At 42.8% G+C, this 26,103-nt stretch overlaps 1 protein-coding gene across 1 annotated transcript; it reads right to left on the reverse strand.

Annotated features, from left to right (window-relative positions):
- Positions 1 to 1,187: 1,187 nt before the first annotated feature.
- Positions 1,188 to 5,293, reverse strand: sox4a (SRY-box transcription factor 4a). The gene has a single exon (XM_010873123.4). The coding sequence runs from the start codon at positions 4,772 to 4,774 to the stop codon at positions 3,617 to 3,619; it is 1,158 nt and encodes a 385-aa protein (XP_010871425.1). The 5' UTR covers positions 4,775 to 5,293; the 3' UTR covers positions 1,188 to 3,616.
- Positions 5,294 to 26,103: the final 20,810 nt, after the last annotated feature.

A 26,103-nucleotide genomic window follows, 5' to 3' on the forward strand; every position in this document is an offset into this window, starting at 1 on the left:
CTACCCTAAACACTACACCCTAGGGAGCATCTCTCCATCCTAAACACTACACCCTAGGGAGCGTCTCTCCATCCTAAACACTACACCCTAGGGAGTGTCTCTCCACCCTAAACACTACACCCTAGGGAGCGTCTCTCCATCCTAAACACTACACCCTAGGGAGCGTCTCTCCATCCTAAACACTACACCCTAGGCAGCGTCTCTCCATCCTAAACACTACACCCTAGGGAGCGTCTCTCCATCCTAAACACTACACCCTAGGGAGCGTCTCTACATCCTAAACACTACACCCTAAAGAGCGTCTCTCCAACCTAAACACCACACCCTAGGGAGCCTTTCTCAATCCTAAACACTACACCCTAGGGAGCCTTTCTCCATCCTAAACACTAGGGAGGGTATCTCTACACTACATCTTAGAGAGGGTCTCTCTTTACTGTACGCCCTGGCTCTCTGTTGTTAGGTGCACCAGACAAATGAATGCACCCAGAAGGAATGTGTTGGATTTAGGATGTGGGAGGCAGTTGGCTAGTGGCACAATCTACCAGAATAGGCACACACAAACACAAACACACACACAGGGAGACGTACAAACAGACACACACCCACGTTGAGACACACAGACACACCTACTGCAGTCCCCTCCCCCCAATCAAGTCATGCCTCGAGGAGACGTCTGGCACCCCTCCCCCACCCGAATTGCTGTCTGGGCCCCCCTTCTCTCCACACACACACAATTGGGTCCCAAGTGGATTGCACATGGCCTCCTTGGTCTTGGATACAGTGTTGCCATGGCAGCCACATTTTGTCCACGTGGCGAATCATAGAGAAGCGCCACTCCTATTGATTTGGGGCATACTGCTGAATTCAGACCCACACAGATCTGCACTGACACACAAAGAAACACCTTTTAATGAACCCCCATTTTCCTAGCCTGGGTGCCAGACTCTGTGCTATTGTGCCACTGAGTGGAAAGAGGTTACACGATGGTATGAACAGATCTGGGACAATGCTACCATTTTCCACCAAGAGGAGTAAATATTTTCCTGGATCCAGTTCATTTTATTACATCTCGGTCAGCCTGTGGTGATACGGATTCAGAGCAATGTCATCGCTGTCCTTATTACCTTTTGAAAGCTATTGTGGCATCGCTTAAACCTCTCACAAAATGAACACAATGAGGACAGGAATAGGAAGATTCAGTTCCAGCTGATTTTATTTCCTTCTCGAAAAAAAGAGAACAAAAACAAATAAAAATGTTCTGTACAGAGGTCTGAGGCAGTAATTGACCCGATTGGCTGGCATTGAGTTTTATATTCTAATGAGATACGGTATGATTGGACGGAAAATTATCATACACACAGCATATTGCACAAATTAAAACAAATGAAAAAAATTTATAAAGATAGAAAATCCTGGACCACATTAAACTTTAACAACAGAATGTTAAAAGATGGCAATTTTAGTGCCTGTTGTTGATAATTATACAACACAATCTTATCTGGTTTATAATACAGTCAATAAACATAAATATCTTCAATTGATATTATTTTTTAAAGAAATCTTAAACACAACAGCTATACACATACCTGAATCTGAAATACAAATGCTAATTTGCCATGCCATAATATAGGAAAACAATTAGCTAGCTAATCTTAGCCAACAGGTAGAAAAAGATTAAATACTTGAATGCAACTGGGCAATTATAAACAATTGAAGCACTTCCTTTCTACTGTACACATCCCTCTAACAGGCATTCAGAATGAGTGTCAGATTCTGTCCAGTGGGTTTCAAATCAAACTTATCACTGTAAAAAGCACACAGACATTAAATAAATCCAAATGCATTTCACTCTCCTTCCGTCTTCACCAATTTCTACGTAGACAAGGTTGTTTGGGCTGGCTGTTTCCACCACTTGCCACACCATATCATGCTAAACCTTTTTGGCACACAACGAGGAGTAGGGATGGACTGTTAACACAAATGTACTGTTACCCAGGCTAGTTTTGTTTGATGTTGAAATGCTGCTAACACCCCCATCACCAAAGCCCTGCTCATATTCCATTGAGGACTGAGTGTCTGCAGATTTTCACTACTCCTTTGTACTTAAGGGTCAAAGTGAGGAACTTCCCTCACTTGGTGGTTTAGTTCTTAAACACAGACTATAAGGAAATAACTAACATTAGCAGACACTCGCCTTTGTGGAATGAGTCTGACAAGGGCTTCAAGTGGTCTAGTAGCACGAGGTGTTTGTATGCTCGACTGGTGAAATAGAGACACTGTGCCTTTAAGAAGCATGCTGCTTGATATACTGTCAAGTGTAAACAATATAGGGAACAGATTGTGTGACAACAGACCCTCCAGCTCCAAGAAACGACCAACTGACACGCCCTCCATAGATTTTGTACAAAAATACACATATAGAAAATGACACACTGAGTTCTTCTCTTTAAAAAGTGAGAGATGTCAACATTTAAATAAGATACACTTCTAGCCCTTCTGTACATGGATACAGATAGGTGCATGGTTCACACACGCGCGCGCACACCCACACACACACACGCACCCACACACACACACACACAAGACCTTATACGACAACAATACTTCAAAGTATAAAAAACGTGTTTGGCTGGTATAAATACATCGATATAAAAAGTCATCTGATATTGAATAACTACAAAGTCAGAAGCACTAGGCGTTGAGCACGTAAAGGAATTGGTCCTGAAATGTGCACTGAGAGTGTAAAAGGTTGCAGAAAAAAATTCTGAGTTTGAGTTTTTTTTTTTTTGTCCTGCCGTTGAGAGAAAAGCTGGTGATTGTAATCTGTGTTCTGTGGTCAAACGCACGCACACACACACTCAACGCGGAAATTAGGCTACATTATAATAAAGATTATTATTTCAGATTCATCACTCAATTTAACAAAACAGAACATTCCTCCACATGGGAGCGCATGCGTGTTGTTAATAGTTATTCTAAGCTTAAGAAAAACAAACCTGAATTTTAAACTCCATACAAACCTCCCCTGGAAAGGTAGGTAAACATCAGGAGCGGTGACGTAAGAAAAAACTTTACCCCCCCCACCCCACCCCATGGCTACGTTGAACTAAAAAAAACGTTTACGCATACAGTCATCATCGCCATCGACCCGCACAACTCCTTCTGCGGGCACGATTGAATGCAGTTCAGTAAGTTCGTGTGTGTGTCACTGGTAACAGAGGCGGGCTCAGATTGAGTAAGAAAGCCCTCCTCTCCTCTTTCTCCAACTGCAAGCTAAGCACTTTCCCTCTGCTCTGCACTACAGGCAGCGGATGCTTCTGTCGGTCCCAGTTCATGTCTTTGATCTGTGTCAATGCGCACATGGAACAAATTATGTTTTTATACTAACACACCCTTCCCGAACAACCCAAACACATGTTAATATTTGGGTATTCTTTCCCAAATGCAGGATACATTTTAGCGCACATACAACTCCCCCAGCAATTTCAAAAGAATGTTTAAAGATTCTTCTTCCTTCACACTCACAGGGCTTCAGTTTGGCGCGGGGCAGGGATTGTCTTTGCCTTGCCCTCTGTTTTCTCTCTCCTTTATTTTCTTTTTTTCTCCTCTCCACCTTTCAGTAAGTGAATACCAGGTTGGAGATAGTGGACTCCAGCCAGTCACCGGAGATCATCTCGCTGACCTCTGGGGTACAGTAATCGGGGAAGTCAAAGTGAGAACCCGCACCGCACTCCCCAAAGCTCCAGTCCAGATCCCTGTCCAGCTCCGACTCACCATGCCCTATGCTGCCCAGAGACATGCTCTCAAACCCAGGGCTCGGTTCTAGATCGAACCGCTCGTCCTCTAACTCTTCATCTGATGAAGAGGAAAGAGAAGAGGAAGAGGAGTGAGACGCAGACGGGGTCGGAGAGGACGCACGCGTGTACCTGAGGCGGGCTGCGGATGATGAGGATGTAGAAGTGTTGAGGGGGCGTGCTTCGCTTGTCCCTGTCACTTGGTCCTCGTACAGGCTCATCGGGTCACTGGACTCTGCTGAGCTGCTCAGGGGACTGCCTGGGACTCCCACAGAGGGCGGTCCGCTGTCCAAGCTCCCTTCCCCGCCAAACATGTGGCCGCGCCTCGGTGGTTTGTCGGGAATCTGTCGGGCGCCAGTCGCTGACCGGGATTTGTAAAGCGTGTGGTGATCCGCGGGAGACGCACATTCCTGCCCTTGGGAAGAGAGCTTGGCGTTCCCATGTCCAGGCTTGTGCGCTCTGTTGTTCCCCCTGGACCCAGAGCTTCTTTTTAGGGAGGACTTCGAGCCCCCACTTCTATCCGCGCCTTTCTCTCCTCTCTCTCCCCGCTCGGTCTTAGCCCCGGGCGTCTTGACTTTCTTCCGGGGCCGGTACTTGTAGTCAGGATAGTCGGCCATGTGCTTGAGTCTCAGCCGTTCTGCTTCCCGGATGAACGGGATCTTGTCCACATCTCTGAGCAGTTTCCAGCGTTTTCCCAAGCGCTTGGAGATCTCGGCGTTGTGCATGTCCGGGCTCTGCTCCATAATCTTCCTCCGCTCAATCTGAGACCACACCATGAACGCGTTCATTGGTCTCTTGATGTGCCCCGTAGGGGTTTTACACCAGGCGACGTCACCTCGGTCCCCTCCAGTGGAGGATAGCGGAGATCCGGGTGTAGGGGAAGCTTCCATGTCCAAGTCCATCTCCCCGGTATCGGTCGACTCCCCGCCGGGGGAGAAAGGATCCGTGCTCTCTGTGGGACTCATGTGTTGTACCATCATTTCTATTTTTGTTTCAGTCTCTGGGATGGACGGACAACTGAATAAAAAGTGGTGTTCGGTTTTCTGTCGATATGGTGAAGTGCGTAAAAGTGGGATATGTAATTTAGGCTAAATCTGTTTTATTTCAGTCACCTATTTCATGAAACCACGCGGACGGACGGAATGTGTAAAAGTTCTAGCAAGTATCTTCTCCTTTTCTGTTCAGTGCTCTGTTAAGTCCAAAAGAGACGCCGTGTGCTTAGTCTCCAGCGCACACAGATCTCCCCAAAAATACAGATCTCGGAATAACAAGTTCAAATCTTCAACGTCAGGCTCTCGACGTTCAACTGCCAGTGCGACTGAAGACTCGTCCTGTAATACCCAGAACACTTCGCTCCTGAAAACAACACCGCAACTTTCTTAAGAGAGGTACAGCATCGCTGTCTGGGCAGCTCGCCTGAGCAGTGAGATAACCATGTGGAAGAATGGAGGAGTCGCACTTTTTCATAGTCCCCTCTTTCCTTAGCGGTCTGCTGTATACTGTAAACATTACATTCAACGCCACTGTTTTATATGTCTTTCCCGAGATATAAAACCCACAGTAAACAGCCAATCGTCGACTGTCTCTATCCTGTTTTTGGCTAAGTCCCCGCCCCGCTGGTGCCTATTGGCTGAATAAACCGTGTAATAATATTCGGTGTGTGCAATGAGCATTGGTGTAGCTGACCTCATTCATGTCTGGCTGTCTGAACCGAATTGAGAGGCGAACTTCAGTGTTTTATAGAAACATGCAGTTCTTTCCCTGGATATCTAAAGATTCCGACCATTCTTAGAAAGACAACAATGTCATGTGATTATGGACTATGATCTGGCGTAATATATATTATAAAAACATAAAATAAAAAGTCCACAAAATATTGATATATAGACATATTGGATAATATAATATTAGATAAGAACAAGCAAAATACATATTAAATAAAACCAATTAAAATTAACAGCGTATTCCTATAATAATTTTAAAAAGCATAACAAAGCCCTCGGATTTCAACAAAAGGTTTAGTCTTGAACTAAATTCTGTTATTGTTTGTTCCTGGCCCACACATCCACGCGCTCGTTCCGCAGTTGTTCTAAGTGGCTGGTCCAGCCCGCGGTGACAGTCCCTCCACGCCACAACGCCACCAGATGTCAGTGTAGAGCCAGAAAGAAACTGATTGTTTGCATCATACTTTTACATTTAAATCATTACGTGTGATGAGTGTCTGTGTGTGTTTGTGTGTGTGAGACCAAAAAACGGAAAGGTTATAGGCTACATAACTCACACATTTTAATAGGAATTCCTTGAGTCATCATTACAGTTCGTTCACACGTTTTTCTCCTTAATCAATGATATTTGCCCTTCCTCCTTTGTTGTCACGTGACCAAGGGGTTCTTTTAGGTTTATATAAAGGGGCACAAAGTGCCCCAACCTTTGTTCATATCATATTTGAGAGATTTCGTGGACAGGGAAATTTCTCACACAACCGGCCAAAAGAAACACCAACCAAACCACCAACACTTGCACATACGTAAACAAAAAAGGTCGAGCAAGACCTATAAAATAAATATGGTCATGTTTGTATCATTTCCGGAAGCATCCATTATACCGGACATGCTTCAAGTCCGTTTGTGTATAGTTGCCGCTGTCCTTCAATGATTGAGCCAGTGAATGTTCTAAAAATGATCATATTCTCCAATCGCGATTTCGTTAGGGAGGTGGTTTCAAGGTTCGCTATGAATTCTGGAACTTGTGGGACCAATACAAAGGAAGTAGATGCAACTGCTGAATTCAAATTTGTTATGACACAAATGTATCATCGCTAACATTAGTAATTAATAGGCCTACATGAAGTAGTTGTACTATAGTGAAATCCCACTTTGAAACATAGAACACATAATTAGCCTAGCTCAGGACAGAAATTCCCATGTAGATTGTCTATTGATCTTGGTATATTGTCCTGGACTAGCCATATTTTGTGACTGGGGAGGCATGGGAAAGTGTGCACGATTCTGGCCTGTCAGAGTTGAAGTCGTTTTCTGATGCGATTACTCAGTCAAATAACTGAAACATTGTGTCATCATTCATTGTTCTGTTCACTCTGACACAGACCATTCTGATACAAGGGTTTGTATGCACATCTGTGCTATTTGCTATATATACACATACATACACATTTCAGCCATAATATTATGGCACCTGTCAGTGGGTGGGATATATTAGGCAACAAGTTAATATTCTGTCCTCAAAGTTGATGTGTTAGAAGCAGGAAAAATGGGCAAGCGTAAGGATCTGGGTGACTTTGACAAGGGCCAAATTGTGATGGCTAGAAGACTGGGTCAGAACATCTCCAAAACTGCAGCCCTTGTGGGGTGGTCCCAGTCTGCAGTGGTCTGTACCTATCAAAAGTGGTTCAAGGAAGGAAAAGCGGTGAACTGGCGACAGGGTCATGGGAGGCCAAGGCTCAATGATGCACGTGGGGAGCAAAGGCTGGCCCGTGTGGTCCGATCCAACAGATGAGTTACTGTAGCTCATGTTGCTGAAACACACAGTAACAGAACACACAGTGCATCACAGTTTGTTGCGAATGGGGCTGTGTAGCCACAGACCAGTCATGGTGCCCATGCTCACCCCTGTGACCAATGCCAAAAGCGCCTACAATGGGCATGTGAATATCAGAACTTGACCATTCAGCAATGGAAGAAGGTGGCCTGGTCTGATGAATCACATTTTCTTGAGTCCTGCCAATCATGTGGATGTTATTTTGACACATACCACCTACCTGAGCATTGTTGCAGACCATGTGCACCCTTTCATGGCAACGGTATTCCCTGATGGCATTGGTCTCTTTCAGCAGGATAATGCACCCTGCCACAAAGCAAACATTTTTCAGGAATGGTTTGAGGAACACAACAACGAGTACAAGGTGTTGACTTGGCCCCCAAATTCCCCAGATCTCAGTCCAATCGAGCATCTGTGGGACGTGCTGGACAAACAAGTCTGATCCATGGAGGCCCCCCCATGTAACTTACAGGACTTAAATAATCTACTACTAACATCTTGGTGCTACAGCACACCTTCAGAGGTCTAGTGGAGTCCATGCCTCGACGGGTCAGAGCTGTTTTTGCGGCAAAAGGGGGACCTACACAATATTAGGCTGGTTGTCATAATGTTATGGCTGATTGGTGTATATATAAACAGCTCTGGAAAAAATTAATAGAAAACTGCACCTTTTTCTTTCCATTCCAAAAAAGTTTTGAGTGAGGAACAGAAGTGTTCAATTTGCAGTGGTCCCTTAATTTTAACCCTCCTGTTCCTTACTGAAAACCTTCCTTTCCAACTGTTTTGGAAAGGAAAGAAAAAGGTGCAGTGGTCTCTTAAATAGTTCCAGAGCTATACATTAGTTTAAATTATTGTCAAAGCATTTTACCACTGGTAAGAACACATCTGTTGATCTGGTGGTTCTTGGCCTGTCTCTCTCTCTCTTTCTTTCTCTCTCTTTTTCTCTGTCTCTCTCTCTTTCTCTGTCTCTCTCTCTCTAATTTTTTCTCTCTGTTTCTCAGTGTTTTTGAGCCAACAAAAACACAGAGATAAAGATCCCTGTGTACAGAACACACACACACACGCACACACTGTGCACCTGTTGTCAGTTAATGGTGAGTAACTGATGAGTATTTGCCACACAAGCAAACACACACATCAAGAAACACACACCAAGACACACACACCAATATGTTTTTCTATCCTTGTGGTTGACCAGAAAACCATTTCTGCATGTTCGCTATCCTGTTTAACTTTAACCCAATTCCTAACCCTTATCCTAACCTAAATGTTCACATCATCTCAAAAACCTAACCTTACTGCCTAAACTTAAAGAATAATTTCAGGATTTCTGGCCACTGGTTTTAAAAGTGGCGCTGCTGAAACAAAAAGAGTCCCTGACAATTGCATACTATCTAATGTGTGTGCTGATATATTTGTCCCATGTTAACAAAAGCACTCGCTTTCAAATCTTGAATTTAACTATTGACTGACATGGTGATAGTGACTCTACTTAAGGATTAGCCACAAATAAACAACACATTGAACATTCAGCCCAAAATGAGAGGATTAAACAAATAGTTCGTAATTTGCCAGTCAAGTCCCAGACTGCATGTTTAACCTAGCAATAATGCCTAGGCCTAAGCCTAACCCTAAGCCTAACCCTAAGCCTAAAAGGAACTCAAATTCTAACAGTAGGCCCAGATGTAAGTTTTACCCTAAACTTAATCCCTCTGCCGGGAATAGCCTTTTTCTTTGTTGGGACCTAATTGGCAGGTTTTTATAATTTTTATGGGGATTTCTGGTCCCTAATGTATTGTTTGACCTGGATCACACACCTAAAACACACACACACCACACAAACACACACACACACTCAGTCCTCACCCACTGAGTCACTCTGGTATATTTAAACAGATGTTAGACGAAGCTTTAATCTGACTTGTCATCCAGCCTAGTGAGCAGCTGTCGTCTAGCAGGTACCCGATCCCAAACGGTGCACCCTCTTTGACAGCCGACCACACAGCTCGGTCAGATGTAGTGCACTGCTTAGGGAATAGGATGCCATTTGGAACACTGTCGTTCAGTCAGCCACTGGCAGGCCAACTGCACCGCTCTGTGGCTTTCTTATCGTCACGCGCAAACACATGCTAACTATTAAAACAACGAAACAAGAAGGATCAATAGTCCAATGTCAATAGCAACTGTCCAGATAGGTTTTGAGATTGTTATCATGTTATTACAATAACAATTCACAGTATTACAAACTGTATACGAAATCAAATGGGCACCTGGATTTCTGAATCCTTATTGACTAACAGGCATTTGCTTTCGTGTTCCAAATGGCATGCTACTCCTGCGCCACTTCACTACAAGAGTAGTGTGCTAGATTGGTTACCGGGAGCCAAATAGGACATAGGCCACATCTAAAGGTTTTCTCCCAGCGTGTTTGTAGTGAAAGGAAGCCCACAGTCCTCAGTTGCTTTGCTCAACGGTCTAGATGCATTTCTTTACAATACTTTGTCCTGAACTAGAGGCTTGGAGTGCGTCCCGATTGGCACCCTATTTCATGTGGACTACCGAGTCACACTGAGAGTGATTTTCTCTGGTAATACAAGACACCTGAAGAGAAAGGTTTAATACATTCACGTGGCTGTTATGTTCTGAGGCCGTCTGTCATCTCTACTCAGAGGATCACGCAGCGTGTCCAAGAGTTAAACAGCCACTGATTACTGCCGGGCCCCGGCCTTCTTTGTGAGGTTATGTACCAGTTTCTCAAGGTATGTTTGTGTGGGTGAGTGTGTGTCTGTCTGTCTGTGCACGTGTGTGCGTGCACCTAGTTAATGAAAATACACACACCTTCTAACTAAGTGAAATGGGACTTCTCAATCGTTTGTCAGAAACTTTATGTCACGTTATGGTTGCACACACACACACACACACACACACACACACACACACACATAAGCAGACTCTCACTGGGCTTTTGCTGACCAGTTTCTTTGCTATGACTCACAGACAGACTGCATGTACTGTCTGATACAAGGTGACAGACAGCGCAGGTGGTCATTCCACCACCCACTGATACAGATAGTCACTCAACACTCTGCCCAGGACAACATTAAAAGAGGGATGGATCCTTCCTTCTCTCATGTCTATCTTCCTTCTGTCCCTCCCAACCTCACGTCGGGGGGTGGCGGGGTAATGAAAAGTGGGACGCGGAGAGATACCACGGGAAAAATGCAACAAACCCCGGCGTGCTTCAGGAATTTGTGTGTAGACTAAAAGAGAGGAAGGGAAAAGAGTGATGGAGACAGAGAGGGAAAGAGTGATGGAGAGAGAGAGAGAGAGAGAGAGAGGGAAAGACAGGATTCAGCTGATGATTCTTTAAAACAGATGGGCAGGCTCCGCCCCTGCTGGCGAAGCTCCACCTACAATATGCGGCTTCCAACCTCAATGACTGTGTTTGCTTCTAAATTGATTACAGTGATGTATGTGTTTGCATTGCACTGTTTGATGACTGTTGTAGTGCTTATTGACAACTGTCAGTGTATCATCTGTGTCACAGGGCTCAATTTGTAGTGAAGACCCGGCCCCCTAATGACTCCCAGTTTAAATTAAGATTTGGATATTGAAACTTTAAATTGGCAAAGCTGGGGGGTTGGGGGCGGGGGGGGTCAACATGTAAACTACACTTTAATACTTCTGAGAATTTTTTTTTTTTTTAGAAGTGGACAGATCTTCGGAAAGACCAGCATAACTGTTTGAAACATAACCTAATGGAAATGAAAAGTAAGACAGACTTAAGAAAATATTCAATAATGATGTATTCTTTTGAACTCCGTAAAAGTTGGTTTGGCAGACGCGTCGGCCGACAAGGTTTGGATCATAAAAATTCCCTGCATAGAGAAAGAATCTGAGGTCTGACAATGTTGCACCTCGATATTTCCCATCAGCCTATTCACAAGGAAAAGGCAAAGCAAGTCGGTTAGTTGCTGTGTCACAGGGAAACACGCACACACGCACACAGACACAATCTCACTCCAGCTAAAAAACACACTCACGGAGCGGCTACATGAGTGTAGTGCTGCACCAAACACACACACACACTCAGACTCACACACACACTCACACACCAAAACACATGCACAGCTGCACTCTTATTCAGACTGTGACACAACTGCGTGTGGAAAGCTGAGAGGAGGAAGAAAAGGAGATGAGAGAAGAGGAAGACGAGAGAAGAGGAAGACAAGAGAAGAAGAATGAGCCAGAGTCCGACTCGCCTCAAAAAGTCTAATTCATTTATTTTTTCGAGGGCTGGATGGTGTTTGGAGGAGGAGGAGGGAAGGAAATGGATTCGCCGTTTTGTTTTCGGAGACTGTGATTTTTCTGGACGAATTGGAGGAAAACCTGCCTAAACTTTGATTTATCCCGAAGAATGAGGAGGAACCAAGGAGGAGCAATCGAGGAGAAAAAGGGAAGAACAATTACTGGACATGTCGAGGCGAGAAAAAGGAGGAGAGGAGCACATCATCTGGGGAGAACCTGCAGGAGTTTGAGGATGAGCTCCTTACATCTCTCCGTGGAAGAACGAGGGTTAGATGTAGATGAAGAGACAAAAGGGATAAAGAAAAAGAAGAGGAGAGAAAGACTCAGAGAAAAAGGAGTAAGAACCAGGCAGGGACGGAAAGAGAGATTTACAGATAGTGAGCTCGACATGCTGAGAGTCTCTACAGCCTTTCTTCCTCCCCACAGTCATTATTGGTCATCTACAAAGCCTTGTCTGTCTCCCTCTGTTCTCAATTCTCTCATAATTTATTACTTCTTAATGTATTTTTCTTTCTCCATCTCTCCTCATAGGTCCCTCCCCTCCTCCCTCCCCTCCTCCCTCCCCTCCTCCCTCTCCTCCTCCTTGCCCTCCTCCCTCCGTCCTCTACTGCCCTTAGATAAACACATAGAAATACATCTGGTATGTGGGGCGTCTGGTAACCTGGCACAACCCGGTCCCTCCAGGCTTCCCAGGCTGTGTCTTTCCCGTGCTAGCCCAGGGAAGGTGTCCCAGGCTGGGGGTCGGAGACTGGGGCGCCGGGAATTACATGGAGCAGACAGCCGACAAAACCCAGCAGACAGAGAGCAGACACTGACCTACATCACACACCAGACAGTCTGCCTGCGGAGAACGAGGGAGGGCGGCGAGGGGGGAGAAGGGGAGAGGTATGGGGGGAAGACAGGGGCGGGGATAAAGGACGAGGGTAGAGAGAGAGAGAGCGATGGAGAGAGCTAGACGGAGACAGAGAGTGAGAGCAGGGGTGAGGAGACAAAGCAATGACAAACACTGCCGGGGGGCAGTACAAACGGAGACGATTATAGTTATACAGAAATATAGTGAGATAGATTAGATAGATGCTGTCTAGAGACATGAGATAGAGGCTTTATAGAGAGATGAGATAGAGGCTTTATAGAGAGATGAGATGGAGGCTTTATAGAGAGATGAGATAGAGGCTTTATAGAGAGATGAGATAGAGGCTTTCTAGAGACATAAGACAGAGGCTTTATTGAGAGATGAGATAGAGGTTTTATAGAGAGATGAGACAGAGGCTTTCTAGAGACATGAGACAGAGGCTTTATAGAGAGATGAGATAGAGGCTTTATAGAGAGATGAGATAGAGGCTTTATAGAGACATAAGCCAGAAGCTTTATAGAGAGATGAGATAGAGGCTTTATAGAGAGAAGAGACAGAGGCTTTATAGAGAGATGAGATGGAGGCTTTATAGAGAGATGAGATAGAGGCTTTATAGAGAGATGAGATAGAGGCTTTCTAGAGACATAAGACAGAGGCTTTATTGAGAGATGAGATAGAGGCTTTCTAGAGACATAAGACAGAGGCTTTATAGAGAGATGAGATAGAGGCTTTATAGAGAGATGAGATAGAGGCTTTCTAGAGAGATTAGATAGAGGGTTTATAGAGAGATGAGATAGAGGTTTTCTAGAGAGATGAGACGTTTGTTACACAAATGAAGTAGAGGTAAAGTGAGATTTTAAAAATATAAAAAAGGCATTTAGAAATAGATGGGCTTTTCTGATGAATTAACACAATTTGATACATTGCCCCTAAAATGCAAAAACACTGAATGCAACCTCACACATAACTTTCCCAAAAACAAACTAAACGTCATAACTGTAAGTTTCTTGCTCTCACTGGCCAGTGGGGGGGTAATATTTATCATATGTCGCCCATCTAAGAGGCCTGAAAATCCCCTCCGAGGATTATGCCGGTTATTCTACCATGGACGAGTTTTGTCACAGTGCCTTGAATTTGCTCTTATTTTGTGGAAAGAGAAAATCATACACATTTTAAATGAATGTGTCTCTATCAGTGAAAACGACTAGCCTTCATTAGCTCTTCTAATCCTCACACATATTTTCGGGCGCACCACTGTTAACGTGGACGTTGAGAAAGGTGGGAGGACGACAGCGTAAATTAATACAAATGCATACTCTCTCTCACTGCCTTATTACCTTTGGACCTTTTCAAAAGGAGGCCATAGGAGAATCAAGAGGAAACAGGAGAGGAGGTGCAGACACTGAAGAGTTGAATTTGCACCCGGGATGTCCTAGTCAATGGCACTGTTTGACACTGCACTCAACAACTTAATATAAACCACGTCCGCAGACTTTACCATTACCTCCCACTGTCTTCTGCCCTTCATTCACTTATTCCAAGAACATTTATCCGCCACTTCTCTCTTTCTCTTTTCTCCATGCTCAGATATCTGGTTTTCATCCTGCTGTCAGTGATTACCTTCTCTCGGACGCCAGTTTATAGCTGGGTGCTTTTTTTGCCTCCACTGATGAGTGAGAAAAAGAGAGAGGGAGAGATAGGGAGAGATAGGGAGAGAGGGAGGGGGGGAGAGGGAGAGGGAGAGAAGAAGAAAAGCGAAGGAGGAGAGGGTTAGGTTGGCTGGATGAATACTAAGTGTTTGTGTGTACGTGTGTGTGTGTGTTTGTGTGAATGTTTGTGTGTTTGTATGTGGATGTGTGTAGGTCCTCTTCTACCTATCCTCTTGTCACTCTATCCAAACTGTAATAAGTGATCAATGAGAGTAGATTGGCTGATGGATCATCCTTCCATCACTCTGTCCACGGCTCGACCAATCAATAACTCCACACACAGCAACGTTGGGCTCAGTTCCATTTCAATTCCATTTCAATCCGATTTCAATTCCATTTCAATTCCATTTTAACGTCAGTCAACTCAGAAAGTGAAGCAGACTGCACACATTCCACACATCCCAATCAAAACACACAGGATAGAATTGAAACTGGAAAGCTGGTGTACTTTCAGAAACGGACTGAAACGCAGACATTTTTGACTGTTGTATCAATTAGAACACGCCAATTCCAAACTTTCAAAAATAACACATTTATTGCAGAACATTTAGGCAAGTCAGTTGGCTAACTCACAGAGAGAGAAAGATATGGATTGAAAGAGCGATAGAAAGAGAGATAGAAAGAGATATTACGGAAGGGGACCAGATGCCACGTAGAAACTGGGTCACTCATCCAAACGTATGCCAGACACTATGTTTATTCCATATGTACAGCCTATATATGGTAAATATTGCAAACTCCTGCCAATGCAGACTTTCCCTTTCCCAAAATAGCCGGCAGAGTTTGTGTCTGAGGGTGTATGTGTTTCATCATATCAGGGGAATTTTCAACATCAGCTTGGAAGCTTCGGTCACTTTCCCAAATTCTTGTAAAGTTTGTGAAATATATATATTTTTAAAACCCATGTATTTCTCAGATGACATTAAGAACTGTAGCTGCTCTGAGACCCCAAGGCCTATTCCAGACCGAATGGCAATCCTACTCCCTACATGGTTCATTACTTTGACCAAGGGAAAGCGGTGCCATTTGGGATCTATCCAAACTCAGCTCCTGTCACCTTAAACATTACACCTCTGTTGAAATATTTTGTTTCCAACTAGTGTCAACTTAATGCAGAGTTAACAGGCTAATCAATAACTCCACACACAGACCCAAAATCCCTGAACGGGGGGCTTGATGACATGTCACACCCATTCTCTATAACAGTGCCCCACTGTTAACCAGAGCCCATGGTCAGAAGGAGTGTACTATATAGGAAGTAGTATGTCATTTGTGAGCAACCCAAGCACCTGTCTGTATTAGTCTTTATTTGGTGGATATTTTCTGTTAGATTTTAAAATGGTTAATGCTCATAAGAAAGATGTTTTTTCTGTCATGTTGTCTTTAAAGAAATCTCCACAGTTGGGATCTTTCTTTTGTCAATACTGTTCAGTTAGAGGGTCTTTCTGTTGCCAGTACTGTTCTAGAACTGTTCAGTTAGAGGGTCTTTTTGTTGCCAGTACTGTTCTAGAACTGTTCAGTTAGAGGGTCTTTCTGTTGTCAGTACTGTTCTAGAACTGTTCAGTTAGAGGGTCTTTCTGTTGTCAGTACTGTTCTAGAACTGTTCAGTTAGAGGGTCTTTTTGTTGCCAGTACTGTTCTAGAACTGTTCAGTTAGAGGGTCTTTCTGTTGTCAGTACTGTTCTAGAACTGTTCAGTTAGAGGGTCTTTCTGTTGCCAGTACTGTTCTAGAACTGTTCAGTTAGAGGGTCTTTCTGTTGCCAGTACTGTTCTAGAACTGTTCAGTTAGAGGATCTTTCTGTTGCCAGTACTGTTCTAGAATTGTTCAGTTAGAGGGTCTTTCTGTTGTCAGTTCTGTTCTAGTCCTATTTTGACCCCTGGACCATCTGCACCACCGTCATCAATCGATTACTCAAACAACAAATCAATCAACTGATCACTTCCTCTACAGGCTCCCTTTTGCTTGACCGTTTGTCACAGAAACAATTAAGAACCTCTCGACCTAAATCAGATTTTAAGTAGTAGGATGTTCAATAGACGCCCATTAGTCCTCTCACAGTGGTCTGTTTTTAGGGTTAGGTCAAGATTAGCAGCTGGCGTTATTATTTACATAACATGGTGTGACAGAGGCCTTGGCTGGAAAGCTTTTAGCATCTACTGTGTGTGTGTGTGTGTGGGCTCTGGGTTGTGATGTAAGTTGGCTTTAGCACAGAATGTAGAATAGCACACAGTTACAGTCTATACAGTAACAACAGAAAGAGAAGGCAAGAAATGAAAAAGAGAAAGTACAAGAAACCAGGCAAGTCTAGTTCAGCCGGCCAGCAATAAAAGTGTTTTGAAATTCTAACCTGGGTCCCCCACTTGAAAGGCAGTGTCATTACCACCACACCACGGAACAACACATTTGGTGGCTGTCAGTGTAGCCTCTTGTGTTTATCTTGAACAAATCCTCTTTTGCTACTGGGTGTTTTAATAGTTAATTGGCCATTCGTGAATGACATTGATACAGTTAAACTGACTAACGTTTCTTACTAAGTTAACCTCCGCCATTTTTACAGCGTATTAGCCAGTAACAAGCTTTACCAGTATCTACTAACTTACTATCTACTAATAGTCATAAGAATTGAGCATAAGAACTTATTTTTATCTTTCATGGCATAACAACACACTTTTTTCTTTCAATCGTGAACGACATTACTACAATAACCATCAATAAAGGTGACGATAACTAACTTTTTCATCAAGTGAAAAGACGAGTGAATCGTGGAATCCATCAGAAATAATAAATAAATGCCGTTGCTCTCAATAGATTTGAACTTGGATCGTCCACATGAGAGGCACAGCCCTTAACCACTACGCCACGACATTACACGTTTCAGCAGTCGCTAGACTACTTTGAGCATTGTGTAAAACTGACTAACGTTTCTTATTAAGTTTATCTCCACCATAGTGTCTATGGACTGTATTGCTTTTGCCACTGGCCGTTTTAACAGCATATTATCCAGTAATAGGCTTACTAGTATCTACTAACTTCCTAGGAATAATCATAAGAATTGAGCAATTGCTAACGTGACTGAAGATGAACTTTTCCATGTCAGAAACAGTCGCAATATAATTGCATACAGTTTCAGGTAAGGCTAACGTAACTACTGTATGTTGTAGGCAGCAAATATGTTTGTCTATACTGACCCACAACAATTGCATGGATGTGTACATCCAGCAAAACAGTCATCTTTACGTAACAACTCATAATGTGTACGTGGCTTCGCCTGCGAGGAAATACAAACTCAGGACCTATAGTTCGCAGGTCCGCTTCTCGAACCAGTCCGTTATTTAACAAGGTGTACTGAGCCAGTCAGTCACTCAGTAAGAGACATTCTCGCTACTTGGCAGGCTCCGCTTACGCAGTCCAGAAAAAATAATCAGGTGTTGAGGCCAGTAAACAATAATATCCCATTTCACCCTCGCTGTTTATTTGTTTGTTTGTTTCCCAGCAGGCCCAGACAGTCCCAGGTTCCTCTACTCCTCTCATTTCGTTGTCACACATACTTTAGTCTAAGTCTAAAATGGTGCCCTATTCCCTTCATAGTGCCCTTCTTTTGACAGTGGCCCATGGGTCTTGGTTTGAAAGCAATGCACTGGTGTGAGAATTTGGGACACAGAATTAATGTTATGTTACATGACCACTTCAACTGCCTCGCATTACTGGAGCGTGATGTTCTCTGCTGTGGGGCCAAACTCTGTGTGTGTGTATGTGTATGTATATGTCTGTGTGTGTATATGTCTCTGTGTGTGTGTATATATGTCTGTGTGTATATGTCTGTGTGTGTGTGTGTATGTGTCTGTGTGTGTGTGTGTGTGTGTGTGTGTGTGTGTATATGTTTGTGTGTGTGTGTATATATGTCTGTATGTGTGTGTATATATGTCTGTGTGTGTATATGTCTCTGTGTGTGTGTATATATGTCTGTGTGTATATGTCGGTGTGTGTGTGTATGTGTCTGTGTATGTGTGTGTGTATATGTTTGTGTGTGTGTGTGTGTATATATGTCTGTATGTGTGTCTGTTTGCAAACGGCAGAGCAGTGGTAGCGGAGACAGTTCAGAGAGGATTAACTCTGAGTTGACTAGATAACATAGACAGACCTGTGTGTGTGTGTGTGTGACTCCATTACACAAGTAAACACCAGATAACCATGTCTATGTGTGTTGGTGTGGGTATGTGTGTGTCTATGTGTGTGTGTCTATGTGTGTGTGTGTGTGTGTGTGTGTGTGGGTGTGGGTGCATGTGTGTGTGTGTCTCCATTACACAGATAAACAGAAGATAACCGTGTGTGTGTATGTGTGTGTGTGTGTGTTTGTGTGTGTAGGTACACTCATGTTCCAAAGACAGAAATACAAAGGAAGAGAAACAGGTCATTTGCCATCAATACAGAGCTGTGGAACTAGTTCAGCGAGAGGAGAGGACAGGTAGAGGAAAGGACAGGAGAAGACAGGAATGGAGAGGACAGGAAAAGACAGGAGTAGTGAGGACAGGAGAGGACAGGATAGGACAACATAGGAGAGGACAGGAGAGGACAACATAGGAGAGGACAGGAGAGGACAACATAGGAGAGGACAGGATAGGACAACATAGGAGAGGACAGGAGAGGACAGGAGAAGACAGGGAGTGTAGAGGACAGCAACTGTGGGACCTTATTAACATTATTATCTAACCTTACCCAAACTTCTTTGAGTTTTTACTTCCGTTACAGACATTTATCACTCCCTAAAAAATAATTTAATTATCTTGAAAAATGCTCCCCTCTCCTCTTTCTTCTCCTCTAATACCACAAAGAAAACCCCTTTAATTCCAGAGCAGCATTTTCCAGCTATGCAGGAGGAGAAAGTGAATTTAGAATGTATAAAGAATTCCCTTATTTCCACGAATCTATTGATGTTACATAGTTTAACACATTTCCACACCAAAACAGGAGTAAACTGTTCAACAGTAACCTATGGTTTATGCATAATATGTGGGAGTTGATAAAAGAAACTTCCCTGATGTATGTGGGTGTGATTCCCTATGAGTAATAAAAAACAAAAAATAAATCCCTTGATGTTGCGAGAAACAGGGAGGGAGGAGAGATCAATTGTTTTTGAGAAATGGTGAAAGCTGTCATTCATTTACAGTAGCTGTGTGTGTATGTGTATGTCTCGGAGAGAGATTTCCTCTTGTCTTAGGAAAAAGCCTAAAGCTGTTATTCACTTCAAACGATTAACCAACTCTTTGATAAAGCTGCTGCAGTAGCGTTCTGTGGAGTGGGACTGTTGAAATTATGATATATAGCTGTTCTCGCTTTTATCTGTCTTTCTCTCCCTGCCCTTTCCATTCTCTTTCATTGTACTGATCATAGCTGAACTTTTCTTTCTTTCCATATTTTTTCTATCGGTCTTTCCTTTCTTTTCTCTCAGAATGCTTGATACATGACCTTAATATCATTAAGATATACAAGTACTAATTCATAACAGAGTGGCGGGAAGCCTGGTGAAGTGTATATTTGTGAAAAGGGTTACAGGGTTGGGAACCTGCACTGTCAATCTGTGACCCCTTGAAACACAGAACACCAATTCAGAAGGATAGAGAATGCCCTTCATCTGGCACATAAGGATTCCAATCTAGACTTTCTGCTCGGGCAAGCAGCTCGATGAGAACCAGAGCAGTGTTGCATATACTTCGGAAAACACGTCTCAACCTTAATCAGGAAGCGCAAAATTGTAGAGAAAAAATTGACGAACAAAATATGTGAATAACGATGTAGCTGCTGGAGTTGGCTGGACATTTCAGGCTGTTTCTGGTTGCACAGAATAATACTGAAAGAGTCACAGTGACCTATACATCATAAACACATAATTCTGGTATTTCTGTCCTTGAAGAATTACAAGCCCCTTTCTACCAATCCAGTAATTTACTTTCAGCTCAAGGGGGAACCCAAATGCTCAAAATCAGTTTTCAGAGGAAACATATACAAAAATTTATTAACTTTTTTATATATGAAGTTCTCTGTTTGTTGTTGTTGTGTGTGTGTTTGTGTGAGCTCTGATGATAATCTAGGCTGTATGACCTAAATATATTGTATGCCTTGATACCAAAGGCTATAGAAAAGCTTATTTAATTCCCCTTCAATCGCTCATCACTGTCAATGTTGTGTTTGTACAATGTTGTGTTTGTACAATGTTGTGTTTGTACAATTTTGTGTTTGTGCGTGTTTACGTGTGGGTGTAACACGAGGAGAGATGGGCAGTATTTATTTTACATGTTTTAAAATAACTAGATTACATTAGAGTGTTTCTGAACATGGATTTCACTGGCAACTGGACTACAGTCCAATGCATGTGAAAATACTTTTGAGGGCTGTATTTTGTATTAATTGCATTATGCTTTTCAACATTCCTGGAAGAGATGTGATCTTTTAGAGGTTGGAGTTCAGAATTTCAAGGGTTCATTTTTACATGTATAGAGCAACTTTTACATGTAAAATCTAGATATCTGTAATTAAATGCGTAAACATTTATTTTATTACATACTTTGTCTATAAAAGTATTTTGTAATTTTGGCCTGTGATATATATTCAGACAAATATCGAGAAGAGAGTTTTTACTGAAAGAGCAGTTTGGCAGATTTGATCCCTTTGATGAAGGAAAACAGGCCCACTGAAGACAGACACACTGGATAAAGACACACTGGAGACAGACACACTGGAAACAAACACACTGAAGACAGACTGCTGAAGACAAACACACTGGATAAAGACACACTGGAGACAGACACACTGGAAACAAACACACTGAAGACAGACACACTGGATAAAGACACACTGGAGACAGACACACTGGAAACAAACACACTGAAGACAGACACACTGGATAAAGACACACTGGAGACAGACCGCTGAAAACAAACACACTGGAAACAGACCGCTGAAGATAGACACACTGGAAACAAACACACTGGAGACAGACACACTGGAAACAAACACACTGAAGACAGACTGCTGAAGACAAACAGACTGGAAACAGACCGCTAAAGATAGACACACTGGAAACAGACACACTGGAGACAGACACACTGAAGACAGACCGTTAAAGACAAACACACTGGAAACAGACACACTGGAAACAGACTGCTGAAGACAGACACACTGGAAACAGACACACTGGAAACAAACACACTGAAGACAAACACACTAGAAACAGACACACTGGAGACAGACACACTGGAAACAAACACACTGGATAAAGACACACTGGAGACAAGTGTGTGTGTGTGGGTGTATGTGTGTGTGTGTACATATATGCCAGTGTGTCTGTATAGTATTTCAGCTGTGATATGTACGAAAACTCAGAAGACGTTTTGAAAGGCAACCACGTTCTTTATAAATGCATGAACTGAAAAACCTCCGCTGCAAGAAATCTGTCGGCGTTGGCAGAAGCCACTGCACATCCCCAGTTGAAGACACATTATCTGGCCAGGTTTCCTATCTATTATTCACAGCTCTACGTCAAACACTGTAGATTTGCTCCCGAGATCAATAGCAGCCACTTATAGTGTGTCCCGAAGCAACACTTATACACGGGTGCAGACACACACACACACACACAACCACACGCACGTGCACACACACACAACCACACACACACGCATCCACACACACAGAACCACACACCACCACACGCACACACACACAAAACCACCACACACACAACCACACACACACCCACAGACACACACACAGACACACACACACACACACACACACACTCAATACCAGTAACTCATCCTAGTCTGTGTCCTAAAGCAAAAGTCATATCTATGTGCTTACCAGCTGTGGTAGCTGTGCAAGAGGAAAATAACTTTGCAAGATAACATATTAGACCTAGTTGTAACGCCAGCCTTTGATATTCTGGACTACGATATCAAGCATAAGTCACTCACTGATCAAGAATTCCATCTTATCTGTGGGCACGTGGACATGCATGTGTGTACCTTTAAACACGGCCTGTTAGAGTACATACTGTACACTCTATTCAGTGTACAGTATGTACTTTCATTCCTCAGAGTAAGCTGTTCCCTACTTGTTTTCATGAGGCTATAGGACAGCACACACACAGCAGTGTTAAGACAAATACACACGCTTGAAGAATCATACAGAGGAGCACGGGTGCACTCAACGCTTCCATGAATCCGTTCATTTTAACACTCTGGGTGTTAAAATTCTGATCTCACATGTAGGAGCAACAAATGTGTGATTCATAACCTGATGAATTGTATGTTACATGATGAATCGTATGTAACTCGACGATTCATTTGCAAACAGATGATTTGTACGTAACCTGACGATTCATGTGTAGCCTGATGATTCCTCGGTAACCTAATGATTCTTATGTAACCAGAAGATTCATATGTAACAAATGGTGACTCGAGATGTTTGGTTCCCGCCGTTTCTGGTGCTGGTCCTGAAGTGTTCTGGCTACAGTTTGACCTCTGGCTTTTTAATGTGTGTAAAAAACAATACCGTTCTAGAATATGGTTTTAGTGAAGAAGGTGCAATAGCTGATCATGCATTTCACTGGTAAATTGATCTAATTTGTTCATTGTGGAATGTCAACTCTGTCTTTAGTACACATCATGTCTTGTCTTATGAAAAGATCACGCAGGTGGGGCAATAACTGCCAAATCACACAAAAATAAAAATCCATCAACACGTGGCTCTGTTTTGTACTCTGCGATGAGTTGTTGATTCACAGTGAAATACGATGTCGCCACACTCGTCTACCTTTGGATAGGAACCATACTTGCACACCAGTGGCTAATGTGACCTGGGCATTTTAACAAGCCCCGCCCAAACCCAGAGCTTTGAAGATACACTCCTGTTGCTATGCAACTACAACCAATTTGGTGGGTTCAGGAGTACCCCTGTTTTCCTTTCTCTCCCCCAAAATCCTCTCCCTCTCACAAACAATGGTATGTTGCTCTCTTCCTTCCACTGTTTCCCTTTTCCATCACTCTCTCTCTCTCTCTCTCTCTCTCTCTCTCTCTCTCTCTCTGTCTCTCACCATGCCCCCTTCTCCCTCTGTCTTTCTTTCTGTCAGTGTTGTGCACCCCCCTCCAGTCTGTAAGCCATATTGTTATAATTGGGTTACCCTCGATCTCACTAGCCTGACACTTTGAGACCAACTCCCGTTACCGCTAGGCCACAAGGCTCCGCACCCAAGCGTTTATGTCTCGTCTCTTGCTCTGTCTTTTTTTCGTACTGTCTTTCTGTCCTCTCACTCTACATTTCTCCCTGTCCCTCTGTCTCCAGTGTCAGCCACATGTCAGTCTTTTTGACAACGCTGTCATCCAGAGTGACGTACTGCAGTGAAGCATTAAGCAGTGAGGACATACTTACTGTTTTTATTTTACCATCAATGTGATGTATTTGCACTTCTGGTTAGATGCTAACTGCATTTCCGTCCAGTGACAAAAATGTTGAATCTAAATCCTGAATCTAAAATGTACTCATCAGATGGAGCAACATAACGTGGATGTAATGTTACAACAAAACAAAGATGACCCACAGTAACAAACCACGGTGTAACTAGCATACTTTCCTGTGTTGCTTTCATTTCCTGTTAGGGTACGGATTAGGGTTAAAGGTTAGGATAGGGACAAGCACGAACAAATGTCAAATTAGGTTGTTCAGCCCGTTTCAAATGCAAGTTCAGCCCTCGTCATTCAGTCAATCATGTTCATATTCATTTCCAGATTCGGAGAAGATCTGCCTCCAAGACACATTTGAGTGAAACTCCAATGTGCTCCATAAAAAAGTTGTTCTCCTCTGTGTCTTAATAACATTCTCCTTTGTTTCTTAACACAGGACATTTCCAGGAGCTGGACTGAATTTCTACCACATGATCTCCGTCCTTCCCCTTTTTTTTCTCGTTTGCCACTCGTTTTCTCTCTCTATTGCTTTCTTCCCTCTCTCTCAGGTCAGGCTGCGGCCCAAATGGCATCTTACCCCCCATAGTGTTAAATGCACTAGTCGTGACCAGGCCCCTATAGGCCTTCACCATTGTTTTGCCAACAACCGTGTCCATCGAGGTGGAACTAACAGTAACATGCCCTCTGCTGAAATAGGCCCCTATGCACCCATAACTGTCCAGTCAGACAGTCAACACTGCAGGGGGGAGACAAATGGGGGGGGTGGGTGGATGGACAGATGAACAGACAGATGGGAGAAACAGAAAAGAAAAGAGAAAGGAAGGAAGAGAATGAGAGAATGAATGGAAAAAGAATGAAAGAGCAAGAGCCTATTTAGATTTTTCATGACAACAGTTTAATTTAAAGAACGTCTATTTGAATGAGGGAAATTGATGTCCCAGTTTTCCTGCTCTGTGACAGGATTACAGGGGTAATGTAGGCTGATATAGACGCAGGATAGCATGCGGACCACAGAAACAGGAATGTTTTATCTCTCTCACACACACACACACACACACACACACACACACAGCTCCATCCATCCACAATCTGTCGCTTCAGTTAAGACTGCCTTAGGGTGAGAGAGTTGCTGGCTGGACACATGATGCAATCATCTCCTATTATGAGTAATTGTGATGAATATAGGCCAACACTCACTGTTGAATTGATTTTGTGCAACACACAGGGCGTAAACAAACTCCCGAAACATAGTTTAAGGTTATGGGGTAAAATGTTTCTGTTATCTGCATTCAAAATACAAATGTATTAAACAACGTTTGAGTGTTTTGTCATTTTTATTTCACTCGCTTAAAATACTCAGCCCAATTTATTTTATAACAAGGCCCTTAAGAAGGGTATATTTTGTAATATCTTAAACACTTTCTCATTACTACAAAAATACCCACAGTGCATTGCATCACATTTTATTCGAATCTATGTTGTTATGTGTCAAGAGAGACCTACCATCAGAGCAATCAACTGAAATAAATAAACAACCACGTATCAAAGTACAAATATGTAAAAGATCTAATACAATATTGGTTAACAAAACTGTTTCGTACTTTTAACAAACGAAGCCTGACAGATGGGAGGAAAGGGGTGAATAATTACATACCATTTTCTCTGTGACCGTCAGGAGTGCCATTTAACCTGGATAATAACTATTAAACATACACACTCATGCCATACCATTAAACTCAGGAGACCTACTTATGTCAAACCAATGTACATGTACATTTACTGGGTAACTGTATGTTAATGGAGACATTGTCAATTAGCAGTTAGTGTGGTGAAACGTGAAGCGTGAATTGTGAAACAAGGCCAGAGGATGAGGGGAGATTTATGTATATAACAGTTGCAGGACCTGAAAGGACCTGAAATTAGATCCTTTTATTCCAACTGTTGATTTTAAATCACCAATTTGACGGCTACTGAACACAAATGCTACATGTTTTTAAACCTGATCTTTTAAACTGACCGATACACTAAAGCTCTTAATGTGGTGTTTCATTTTTATGTTTTGAGTTACACAATAAATGCAGTGTTCTTAACACAGTGCTTTGATTTTGTGTTTTATTTTGTCATGTTTTGCTATGCATACTGCTTTTTGTTCATGTGGTGTTTTGTGCTAGTTTTTTCCCCTGTGAATTTAATGTAATGTTTTGTGTTGAGCTTTGGTCTTATGTTTAACTATGGCAGATGTTTTCTAAATGTTGTGTTTTGTGTTAGGTATTGATATTGTGCTTTGCTATGGATACTACTTTCTTCATGTAATGTTTTGTGTTTGGTTTTGTGTCTTACTATGGTTGCTGTTATATTAATGTAGTGTTTTGTGTTGGGTTCTGGTTTTGTGTCTTACTACGGTTGCTGTTATATTAATGTAG

The sequence above is a fragment of the Esox lucius genome, chromosome 10 (assembly GCF_011004845.1).
Source record: "Esox lucius isolate fEsoLuc1 chromosome 10, fEsoLuc1.pri, whole genome shotgun sequence".
NCBI classification, from domain to species: Eukaryota; Metazoa; Chordata; class Actinopteri; order Esociformes; family Esocidae; genus Esox; species Esox lucius.

Excerpts from the sequence above, each read along its gene's own strand:
- sox4a (XM_010873123.4), bottom strand. The coding sequence starts at position 4,774 with ATGATGGTACAACACATGAGTCCCACAGAGAGCACGGATCCTTTCTCC.